This window comes from Pteropus vampyrus, unplaced genomic scaffold (genome assembly GCF_000151845.1).
Source record: "Pteropus vampyrus isolate Shadow unplaced genomic scaffold, Pvam_2.0 Scaffold37, whole genome shotgun sequence".
Lineage (NCBI taxonomy): Eukaryota > Metazoa > Chordata > Mammalia > Chiroptera > Pteropodidae > Pteropus > Pteropus vampyrus.
Window position 1 is genome coordinate 6,798,613 of NW_011888818.1, and position 12,830 is coordinate 6,811,442.

Consider the following 12,830-nt stretch of genomic DNA (forward strand, 5'->3'; position numbering starts at 1 on the left):
TATCTAATCCTTGAAGGCTCAGACAAAACTATCTGCTCCTGGTGTTTATTTTTCTTTTATTATAGAAAAAACTTCAAACATAACAAAAATAGACAAAATAATAGGATTATCTTTCTGTACCTATAATCCAGCTCCAATAATTATCAATATATGTGGCTGATTATGACGCCTTTCCCATAATCATTTCAATTAGTGGGTACTGGTTAATTCAGATTTTCTAATTTTTCTAAAGTAAATTTCAATCATTTCTATTCTTTTTCTAATAAAGTACCCATTTACTAGCCTTGTGGCTAAGAGCTATAGTTCCAGAAACAGAGTATATGGGTTTAAATCCCTGTTCCTCCATTTAGGCAGTCAATTAAGCTTTCTGTGCCTTGGTTTCCTCACTGTAAGATGGAAATAATAATGTTACTTATCTCATAGGGTTGTGGGGAAGATTCAATTAATTCATAAATGCAGAAAATTTAAAATAGTGTCTGGCATATTGCAATGGTAGCTATTATTATTATTATCTAAGTTAAATGTATTGACATAAAGTTTTTAATGGCATTCACTTATAATTTATTTTTTCTATTATATCTTTAATTATGTCTCTTTTTTATTCTATTCTTAATGTTGTTTACTTATGAATATTCTCTTTTCTTCTTGATTAGTCTTGCATGGTTTCTTACTTTAATAATCTTTCCAAATACTTGCCTTTTGGATTTATTAACCATCTCTAAGCTTGATTATTTCCCATTTCATTATTTTTTCTTTTATCATTTATATTTATGTTCTACTTTCTTTGGGGTTTCTCTCTTGTTCTTTTTCTAGGTTCTTTAGCTGAATGCTTATCATATTTATTTTCCTCCTTTCTTCCTTCTTCCCTTTATGTATGTTGCATCCCACAAGTTTCAATATATAATAGTTGTAATCGTTGAGTTCTAAATATTTAATAATTCCCATTGTGATTTCCTACTAAAGCCATGATTGAAAAATATTTTTAATTTCCAAACATATATGTGTCTATACATATACATTTACTATAGAAGTATGATACAAATTCTTCAAAATTTACTAAGGTTTTTCTGTGATCTAGTATATGTGCTTTCTTTGTAAATGCTCCATTTGTACTTGAAAAAGAGGTTCATTCTCTATCTGTTGGATAGAGAATGATTGAGAATGATAGAGAATGATAGAGTTGAGCTTCTTCAATTTGTTTATATATTCTTTTGCCTTTTTTAAAATCTGCATTAAAGTCTCCTACTATGAATGTGGATTTGACCATTTCCCCTTGAAATCCTACCCTACTGTGTTGCATACGTTTTGAGGTTGTGTTCATCTTTTACTTTATAGCTATGAAGGTGGAGGAGAAGAAGGCTGGGGTAGGGACGCTGGACCCTGCTAACTACAGGAGGCGATGTCAGAATCAGGAAGGTAAGGTCACTTTGAGAACTTGATGCAAATCCTAGGAGGGTCTGAGACTTCCTTGAATATCCTTACAACAGCCCTTCTAACTGGAAATCTAAAGAGCTAGTTCCTTTCCCTGACCTACCCACAGTGTCTTCTCTAGATCTAAGGGAACCAACTTTCACTCCGCCTTAAAGGAACCACATAATCAGGCTAAAGACATGAAACTGGCACTTTGTTTCTATGGATTAGGGCACAAAATTAAATTTGCCTAATTTTACAAGATCTACAAACCATACAAAATGCCAAAATTACCATTTTATGGATTCTAAAAATGACAGCTCAGTTAAAACCAGTGCAAGAGATTGTTGAGCAGGGGTATTTCTCTTGCTCCAGAACTGCTGACTCAGAGGCCCTAAGGACCTTACACTCAACAGAGAAGCAGCCAAAGGGCTTATGAAGAGGCAACAGACAGGCTGTTGCCCCACCACTACCCCAGCTCCATTGGGAGGGAAACATTAATCTCGCTGCCCAGCTGGATGATCACTGAGCTGCAGAATGTGTAGAGCCACTCTGGGGCTGTCAGTGGAGAAGGATGCAGTGAGGAGTTCCTAGGAGACCTTGGCATTGTCCTGAGCACACTGCCCAGCTGTTCACAGTGAGAGGAGAGGTCCCGCAGAGCAAAAGGAAGCTTGGGAGAGGGTTAGCCACTCCCCAGTGTTCACCAGCTAAATGGCTACCCACTGATGATTATAATGGGAGCCAGGAAAAAACAGGACAAGGTATATCCAAGGCAGAAAGTAAAATATTTCCCTGACAGTCGACCTCCTCTGATTTCTTTAATAAGCATACTCTTTATGTATATGGCCCCTTATAATTTTCATAATCATGTTCCCATACACCATCCCATTCTATCTTCTCAAAAACCTTGCCCGGCAAGTACAGAAAGAAATTTTTATTCCCACATCACAGATGAGGACACTGAGTCCCAGAAAGGGAGATATCCATGGACATAGACCAAGTGAAGGACAAGCCAGGGAGCATGCAGGGCAGCTGACTCTCCAAGGTTCAGCTTGATGTGGTTTCTGTGTGACATCTACAGTCAATGAATGCCCAGGCATCTAACATCTGCATTTCAGGAGTTTAGGCTAACAGGAAACCCCTCCAGGGGAAAAAATATATCAAGTTAATGTAGATCTTAAAAAGCCGAAAGCTCTTTCTCTAAGATCAGTAGCATGATAAGGATGCCCACTCCTGCCGCTTGTATTAACATAGTACTGTAAGCCTCATCAGAGCAATTAGACAGAAAAAAACAAATCAAAGTTATCCAAATTGGAAAGAAAGAAGTAAAACTGACTCTATTTGCAGATAGCATGATCTTATAGGCCGAAAACCCTAAAGAAGCCACTAAAAACTGTTAGAATTAATAAATTCAGTAAAGTTGCAAGATATGAAATCAATATACAAAAGTCAGTTGCATTTCTATACACTGATAATGAACTATCACAAAGAAAACAATTCTATTTACAATTGCAACAAAAAGAATAAAATGCTTAGTAATAAATAAATTTAACCAAGGAGGTAAAAGACTTGTACACTGAAAACTATAAGATATTGATCAAAGAGACTGAAGAGATAAATAAACGAAAAGAGATCTCATGCTCATGGTTTGGAAAAATTAATATTGTTAAAGTGTCCACACTACTCAAAGCAATCTGCAGATTCAATGCTACCTTATCAAAATTCCAATGGTATCTTTCACAGCAATACAAAAAATAATCTTAAAATTTGTATGGAGCCAGAAAAAACTCTGTATAGTCAAAGTAATCTTGAGAAAGAAGAACAAAGCTGGAGACATCATGCATCCTAATTTCAAACTGTATTATCAAGTTATAGAAATCAAAACAGTATGATATTTGCATAAAAATAAACATATAGATCAATGGAATAGACTGGAGAGTTCAGAAATAAGGTCATGCACATATGTTCAATTAATTTACAACAAAGAAGCCAAGAATATACAATGGGGACAAGATAGTCTCTTCAATAAATACTGATAGGAAAACTGAAAAGCCACATGCAAAAGAATAAAACTGGACCACTGTCTTACACCAAACACAAAAAGCAACTCAAAATGGATAAAAGACTTGAATGTAAGACCTAAACTCCTAGAAGAAAACACAGAGAATAAGCTCCCTGACATCTGGCTTGGCGATGATTTCTTTTTGGATTTGACAACCAAAACAAAGGCAACAAAAGCAAATGTAAGCAAGTAGGACTACACCAAACTAAAAAGCTTCTGTACAGCAAAGGAAAACCATCAACAAAATGAAAAGGCAACCTACAGAGTGAGAGAAAACATGTGCAAGTCACATATCTGTTAAGGGGTTAATATTGAAAATATATAAAGAGCTCATACAATTTAATAGCAAAAAAAAAAAAAAAAACCCCCACAGAAAAACAAAAACAAAAAGACAAAACCAATCCAATTAAAAAAGTCAGAGAAACTGAATAGATATTTTCCCAAAGAAGACATCCAATGACTAATGTGTATGTGAAAAAGTGCTCAACATCGCTCATCATCAGGGAAATGCAAATTAAAACCACAATGAGCTATCACCTCATACCTGTTAGAATAGCTGTTATCAAAAGACAAGTGTTAATAAATGTTGGTGAGGACACGGAGAAAAGGCAACCCTTGTACACTGTGGGTTGAAATGTAAATTGGTGCAGCCACTATGGAAAACAGTATAGGGATTCCTCAAAAAATTAAAAATAAAACTACCATATGATCCAGCAATCCCACTTTTGGTTATATATCTGAAGGAAACAAAATCACTGTCCTAAAGAGATATCTGCACAGCCATGTTCATTGCAGCATTATTTACAATAGCCAAGATATGAAAACAACCTGTGTCCAACAATGGATGAATAGATAAAGAAAATGTGGTATATATAATGTATATAATGGAATATTACTGAGACATGAGAAAGAAGGAAACCCTGCTATTTGCAACACCATAGATAGCTTTTGAGGGCATTATGCTAAGTGAAATAAGTCAGACAGAGAAAGACAAATACTGTGTGATCTCACTTATATGTAGAATCTTAAAAAAACAAACTCATAGAAACAGAGAACAGATTTGTGTTTGCCAGAGGTGAGTGGTGGAGAAGTGGGCCAAGTGGGCAAAGGTTGTCAAAGGTACGAACTTCCACTTGTAGGATAAATAAGTCCTGAGGATGTAATGTACAGCAAGGGGAAGATAGTTAACTATCTGTATATTTGAAAGTTGCTATGACAGTGGATCTTAAAAGTTTTCATCACAAGAAAAAAAATTGTAACTATGTGTGGTGATGGATGTTAACTAAACTTATTGTGGTGATCATTTTGCAATATATACATATATCAAATCATTAAGTTGTATACCTTAAATGAATACAGTGTTATATGTCAATTATACCTCGATGAAAAAATAGAGGAAACTGTGGAGGTGGGGGTATGGTGGGCTAGGTTTACAGAAGTCTGCTCAATTATTCTGTAAGTCTAAACCTGTACTAAAAAATCTATTAATTATTTTTAAAAATTGTTGACTAACTCAAGACAACTCTGATAAGAACCTGGTAGCAGAACGTCCTCCCTTCGAGCTGAGAGCATTCCGCTGCCTCTGTGCGCGCAGACCTTGTGGGGGCTTTAATAGCACTTGGGCTTCCCAGTGGATGTGGGAGTTCTGCTCATTCTCATAGTTCTCACTATAGCACCAAGGCTATCTTTTCCAGCAACTGTTGAATTGTTCGGAAATGAAATTTTGTCAAACCCAAGCCTTGGGGCAGTGGCCCTGTCCAGAATTCCCATGTCTTCCATTTTGCTTTGGTGGCCTTAGCTCTTTGTAACTGGAGGATATGAAGGAGAAATGCCAGTTCTTAGTAACTCTCTCTTTCTTCCTCTTTTGTGCTGTGCCCATAGACCATCGTTCCATCCACATTGGGCTTTCAGTCCCCAGTTACCCTCCAAGGAAAAGAGACCAGAAGGAACATCTTTCAGGCCGGCAAAAGGTCCGCTGGGGCCTGTGGCCCGACAAGCCGCGGCAGGAACTGACTGGTGCGGGGAGCAGGGGGAGCAGGCGAGACAGCAGTGTGGATCATGTCGGCAGTACCCGTGAGTTCTTAAGAGGCACGGTCTGGGGAGCCATCTGTTTGTGGGTCCTGACAGGCACAGCAGGGCAGGAGGACTCTCTGGGTACGGGGCTCAGGCCTTCAGGTCCACTCTGCTCTGCTGCTGCCATTGCAGACAGCCTCGCTGCTCGGGGATCCCTTTAGTCAGGCCGAGCCCCTTTGCCCTCTGGTGACTCTAAGTCCTCTGCTTCAGATTCATTCAGTGTTGATGTCGTGATTTAATTCTCAGAGTCATTTCCCTCATTTCTACATTCCTAGGGACCACAAGCCCTTGCCCTTCTTAAGAACCAATAACAAACATGACTGTTAGGTATGAGTCATTGTGCTCAGTAAATGGAATTCCTTTTCACGTTACCTCTACCCTCTGTCTCCACCAGAGCTTGAAGGAATGATACAGAATTGTCCAGGACCCTGCATGGGGGCTTGCAGACTCCTGGGAAGCATTCTCTCAGGTCAACCAAGCCTGGAGGCCTTCCTCTGCTGCTGTAAAAGGCAGTTCTGGGCTGTCTAAAAATCAGTCTTCTATTCTTTCCTGTGGAAAGAAAGGTATCACTCTTAAGGGGAGTAGAAAGACTGGACTCTTTAAAGCATTTTATTCTTTTGAGACTTTACTGTTTCTAGGGATATGATTTCACCCCCCAGCATATCCCAAATCTGCTTAACAAATGGTACAGAACTGGTTTCTATTACATATTTCCACTGTCTTGAGCAAGGCAAAATTAGTTATTTTACCATTTAAACCTTCAAAGGAATGTCAGAGGCAGTAACAGCCTCTTCATGTCCCTATAAGAGGAGACCTGACACACATGCTCCCAAGGGCTATCAGAGCCACCCCCAACCCTGCAGCTGCCCTGTTGGCACCAAGTCTACTAGGGGCTGTGGCTTCTTTGGAGTAAATGTGTCTTTGTGGGAGATGGGTTAATGAGGAGTCCTTTGGAGGTGTCTAGGGTAAGAGATAAGTACTGGTTAGAATATGCCCATGCACACGTGCACACAAACACACACACAAGTGAATGTGCACACACACATGCTCAGGGATAAGAACGTCAGAGACCCAGCAGAGAGCAAGCCTGCTGGGAAGAACTCTTGCTCACCATGCGGGATCCGGATGCCTCACGCTCACTTTCTAGGGCATCCCCCTGTCACCATACCGCTGCACAACATTCAGGGACAAAGTCACCCCTTGAAAGTCAAGACTGCTGTGTCCCTCCTGAGCCAAGGGAGAGGAAAATGGTTTAGATTTGGTGCTCTCTGTTCGAAGGGTTTGAAGGAGGCCTAATAAATGGTATGTATGGATGTGATATCATCACAAGAGTGGTCATGAATGGTGGAATTTACTTTGTTTTGGTGGTTTCTGCTTCAGTTAAGAGAACCCTGGGTTTCACTGGAAACCAAAATGGGGAGAATGTAGAATCCTTTGTTACCTTTGTACATTCGGTTCATTCCTTTCACGGCCTGCCTTTCGCATACCACGCACACACATTACTGGCTTGTCCCTGGTGTGGCTATGGAACAAGGGAGGGAGAATGGAAGAGCCTAGGAGGACAGGAAATTTCAAGCTATGTCTTTCAAACTGGAGTAAAGTAGGGACCCCTTTTAAAGGGAAAATAGGTTCTTGTGGAGCCATGAAAATTCATCTGTATGTTTGTAGAGCCCCAGGGGAGCCATAAAAATTCCAGTTTGAGAAACATTTAATTAACTAAGGTTTTATTCCACAAAAATGTATTTCAATTTTGAATTATAACAATAGAACAGTTTCACCCTTATATCTGATAAAAGAAATCTTTTTAAGATTATCATCAAAAGAAAAACACGAAATTTAAAAATTCAAATAGAACCCACCTACCCCTAAGAATACATTTCAGACCCAGTTCTAGGTGCACTGATTTAAGGGAGCCGCAAAGCCTGCTAGTAAGGCCCACAGCTACAGTGATGTTTCTGTATCTTCTGTAGCTTTGGGGCCTGAGCTTGTCCCTGCCATTCTTTATGGGGTGATAGAGGCGGTAGACGCCCCTTCAGTCATTCACTTCTCACCCAAGTGGGGCATTGATTGCATGATGCAGACATAAATGCTGCTCTACCACATCACAAGGGCAATGACAATGACCTGCAGAAAGGAAAACAAAGCGGTGCCAGAATCCTTTTACCCATATCATCTAGAAAATTGTTTGAATCTCCCAATTTTCTTTGCTGTAGGGCAGCTGATCGCATATGTGTTTCCTCTCTGAGCGTCCTGTCTATTATGTGAATCCATCCAGATAGCCCAGGCAGCTGGCCTGGCCACATAGCACAAGTGAGACCTCCTGCTACCCAGAAGAGGGACTGTGCATAATGTGGGGGGCCTTGCAGATATAAAATACTTCACACAGTGCACAGTAGGAATGTAACATAAGTTAGTTCTATTGATATACATTAACCCAGTTTTAGAGCAAGGAGTCCAAATCTTTTCTCTCTACGAGTGGATATTGATTTGATTTGGTTGATTGATACCAAGGGCTTATGAGATGCTTCTGGTGGAAGTTTTATATAATAAAACTTCTTTCTGGAAAAACAAGAGAAAATATTTCCATTAATGCCCAGGTGGAGAAATAGTCCATTAAACACCATGAACAACCAAGGTGACAAGACAAGACCAAGGTGTGAAAAATTATGAAGGCCTTGAAAATGTACTGAAAAACTCTGGGGTCATTAAAAGATCAAAACCACACTGAGATGAGCAATAAAGGAGAGAAAAGCAGTTTTCTAGACAGATGTTTGAGCCTCATGAGGTTCCAAGGCCCGAGAACCACGGATGTATTTCATGTGCTCTTTCTTTTCCTGTTTCTGATGAGAAAGGAGCAAAGGTTGGGACAGAAGACATTTATCTTGTTGAATGAACTCAAAAATAGTCTGGAGGCTTTGGCTAGAAATAAATGATAAAGATTTATTCAAGGGACTTAGAGTTTGCAAACTGGAAACACAGCTAGGCAATAACCCAGAAGTGTTCCAAAGAAGAAAGAAAAGTTAAGAGTTCTTCTAAACAGTACATTTTTGAGAACAATCAGTCCTGCATTCTTAGTCCTAGGATTGGCCCAGGATGTTGTCAGATGACAGACAGTCTGGATGATAGTTGCCTGGTGATCTAGAGGATGGACCCAGAAGATCTGGTCATGCCTGATAGTCTGGATAACAGATGTCAGGTGGCCTGGATATGTGAGCCTTTCAGGAGGCGACCAGAGGGTTATCTGGAGGTGTGGTGTATGTCCAGGCATTGACACAAGACCGAAAAGTTCAGAAAGTTTAAGTTCTCAGGCTAATTAGAACATGAATAGGGTCTTTCCTCATGCTTCAAACTTCATAATGTTAATACTTTTAGCAGCTTGGTTAAAGTGACTGCATTTTATATATTCCCTATCTTCACTCTTTCCTCAGTCTCTAAAGCATCTCCTCCATGGAGGAGTTCCTGAGACAGGAGTTCCATGTCTCCAATGCAGGAGCAAAGACAATTGGGTTTCTTTTAGAGCCTAAAACTTTAAAATGGGGTGGCTTCCTCAACTTTGTCCACATTATCAATTTTTATCTTGGAAAGATACAAGTAGAGAAAGGGAAAAGAGGGAGGAAAAGCAGAAACAATGCTGATCATTCTAGACCTTTTATGCCCTCTTGTGGGGGATGGTCAGGCAGGAAGCAAACTGAAATTTCCCAAAGGAAGTCTGCATTTACTCTTCTCTCTCAGAAGTACCATCCTGAATTCTTTGTCATTTAAGTCACATATTTCTATGTCTGTAAGCTTATTTTCTGGAGATTTTTCTCTTTCTTTCTGATGTCTTGTCACCTTGGTTGTTCATGGTGTTTAATGGACTATTTCTCCACCTGGGCATTAATGGAAATATTTTCTCTTGTTTTTCCAGAAAGAAGTTTTATTATATAAAGGTCTCTCTTTAGCCTGCTGCAAAGAAGGTGCTTTTCTTTTGGTTTCCAGGAGGTGGTGTCTAAGCCTCTTGGATCTCTGCTTTATATAAAGCCTAAATAATGCCTTTTTTATTTTCTTGTAGATATTTAATCATGCTTGCTACCCTCAGTTTCAGTCCCTGTCAGTGTCAGCTATAGTCTCGGCAGTGTTTGCTCCAATTCCCCTGAGGCTCCGCGGTGATAGGTCTCAGAGGGTATGGGGGGAGGGGCCCTCTGCGTTAGGAGTTGGGGGCTGAGGCTCAGCCTCAGTTTTGCAACTGGGTTGGTAAAAATTAACTGTTGTTTCTCTGCGGTCCCGTCCCGTTTCTCTGCTTTCTGCCCTGATGACTAGGCCCTGCCGCCAGCTGCATGGAACTTACAGTACTTTCAGACAGGGATGTTCAGGGAAGTTGCCATACCTTTTCTCCTCTCCCCTGCTCCTGCAGGGAGCTCCAGCAGCTGTGAGAGGCAGCTTCTTTATTTCTCCCAGTCCACTGCCCAACACTCGAGGTTCTGACCTGTGGTAGCTCTTATGCGCAGATCCCATGCTCAGATGTGCTGGTGTGCAGTTTGGGTGTTTTTTGTTGAGTTTTAGATGTTCAGCTTATTGTTGTTTCAAGAGGAGAGATCTGAGGACATCTCTCACTCTGCCATGTTTCCCAGACTCTACTCTTCTCTCTCTTCTTGCCCTTTGACACCGTAAAACCTGGATCTCCTGGAATTGTCAACATATACAGCATTCCTTCCGCAACCTCAACAATTATTCTAAAAACAAACAAAAACACAAATAAACAAAGAATTCCTATTAGAAGAGGATGCTGAATTAGTAGCTTTAGGGCCTTAAGGGGAGATTAGGATTGAGAGCCAGAGTCTGCAAGTGAGCCACTGCAAGTCCTAATATGTTAAAGTTAAAGTCCTAATACATTAAAAATACATATAAAGTTTTTATAAATCATACATTAGCTAGATTTACCTCATTTCTTGAAGGGTAGCTAATAGGACTCGAGCCTCCTCACCTGCATCCTGGGGGAGGTCCATATCTTTGCCTCAATTTCTGTGAATTCCCAGAGGCTTTCAGTCTCGGCGTCACTCTGGCTCCAAGTCCCTCCTTGATGGGCTCTTGGTCTCCCTGTGTCACCTCCTGTATTTGTTCTTTGCTTTCACCTCCAGGCTAGCTCAGGCATAGAGTTCAGACCTTCTTTGATTCCCCCAAATTGGTTACATACAGCATATATGTGAGTAGCAGGCTTTGTTGATGGTTCAGAATCATGGAGCAGTTTAACATTGCAGAGAAACACGATTTTTAAAATGAGATACTAGATACCCTTGTTCTTAAAACCCTCTTGGACAGACTGGAAGTTTCTATTGGCCACTTTTCTCTGCAGTTCCAGCCTTTTCCCCTATTTCTGCCAACTCCCACCTGGCCCTGCTCCTGCTCCTGAGTCCCTCACATCTCCTTGCTTCTTGGTTTCTGAACCCTGTCTCCTCACACACATGGAAACTAACTCTCCTCACTTATCAGTCACATCAATTTCCCTCTGCCCCTCACCTTGGCCCCAGGTCCATCTTTGCACAACTAAAGGCATGTAATGTGTTAAACTAGACAAAAAGACCATCTCCTCTAAGACTAGCCCTTCTGCAGCCTAGAAGACCTGAAAGAGGCCTTGACATTTCCTTTTCCTCCTTCTCCTTCCCCATTGGCCTCTATAAAAGGAAGGAGGCAGCATCGAGATTCAGTCATAGGAATCAGGCCCCCCATTCTCCTCTGGTCTCAGAAGGGAGAAGCAGCAGCTCTTTATTTTGATTTTAAACAACAATTTCTTCACTTTACTGCATTTATATTCACAAAAAAAAAAGAAAAAAGAAAAAAAAGAAAAAGAAAAAAAACAGTAAGGACTACATGCTAATTGAAGAATATCTGTGACATCTTATACATCTTAAATTAGGAATAATGGATGCGATACAAACAATTGCTTTTTACTATTTCGGCTCTCCAGGAATGACAGAATCTCCTTCTCTGGGGCTCCAGTAAGAAGAATGTCGTTGCTGTCTTTTCTCTGTGAGGTTTTCTACAACCACTCAGGTCTCTCTGATTTCACAGTGAAGCTGATGCCCTTTCCCCACCCAGTGGGGGAAGGCTGAGGGGTCTTATATTTGAATTTCTCAACCAGCCTTGGCTGAGGCTTCCCCTTGCCCCATACATGGAGATCTTCCAGCCTTGGTTCCATCCCAGAGTGTTTTGGGGGAGCTAGCCATGAACTTACCAGGCTCCGTGGACCCTCTCACACAGCTTCCTCCCTTAGCCAGGACCAAGGGTTCCTTTCTTGACCTTCCTTCCTTCCTTTCTTTTTTTCTTTCGGCCTGCTCTGCCTTTGCTCTGCCCTCTTTTTCTTCTTCTTCTTCTTCTTTTTTTTTTTACTGATTCCCCATTCCTTCTTATTCTAACTATTTTTACTGCCATGACTCAACATTCTTTATAAGTCTTACACTTCCAGTTTTGAAGAAGGTACACAGAAGAAAATCTTCATACCCTAGAATTTCATATAAGGGACTTATGATTAAGAAGGGAGTCTTTGGAGCTGGCCAAGGATGGAGTGTGTACTTAAGCTGGCTTGGCCAAGGACGGATGTGCGTGCGTGTGTGTGTGTGTGTGTGTGTGTGTGTGTGTGTGTGTGTTTGAGAGAAAGAGAGAGAGAGAGCGAGCACGCAAACTCCTTTACAACAGCAAAGGAGTTTGTCACAGTCCCAAAGCAGAACCCCCAGCCAGGCTCAGTGGATGGACACAGGACCTTCTCATTCACCTCTCTGGGACAGCATGGCCTCTTTCCCAGGCTTCTCCTGTAGACCTGCTTCATAGCCCTCTTTCTCTGCAGCTGTTTCTGCCTCTCTGTGCCCTCAGCTTTCTGTTTACAGGCTCTCCCTTCCAGAAACTATCAGGAAAGGCCCAGCTATCTCAGAAAACTAAATCAAAATTTCCAGGCTTGGGTCAGGTGTCCAAAGAATAGTTCCTAGTCCAATTAACTGTAGCCAAGGGACACAACTCGCACATTCCACAAACACACCTGCCAGAGGGTTATCCATTTGGGAAGAGGGGTATGTGCTGGGCTGACATCCCCAAAGCTACCTACAACTGGAGGGGTCCCCATAAACACTGCAAGTGGGCAGATTCTCTTCTCCTCCTCTCTCAGCAAACACATTTGGAGTTTATGGACAGTTTTCTAGAAAAAAAATTTTGCTGCTCATGAAACTAGGACTTGGGGCCTTCAAGTCCCCTCTCAAGACCAACTTCACACGATTGCAAGCATGACTTTAGAATCCTCGGGTCCATCTCCCACTCC

General features: G+C 41.1%; 1 protein-coding gene across 1 annotated transcript in view; it reads left to right on the plus strand.

Moving 5' to 3' along the window:
• Positions 1 to 1,337: 1,337 nt before the first annotated feature.
• SLC4A5 (solute carrier family 4 member 5) overlaps positions 1,338 to 12,830 on the plus strand; it is a 93,495-nt gene continuing 82,002 nt past the window's right edge. The window contains exons 1-2 of the mRNA XM_011358170.2: positions 1,338 to 1,416; positions 5,354 to 5,545. Coding sequence (XP_011356472.1) covers positions 1,338 to 1,416; positions 5,354 to 5,545 — 271 coding nt within the window. The remainder of the gene's footprint in view (positions 1,417 to 5,353; positions 5,546 to 12,830) is intronic.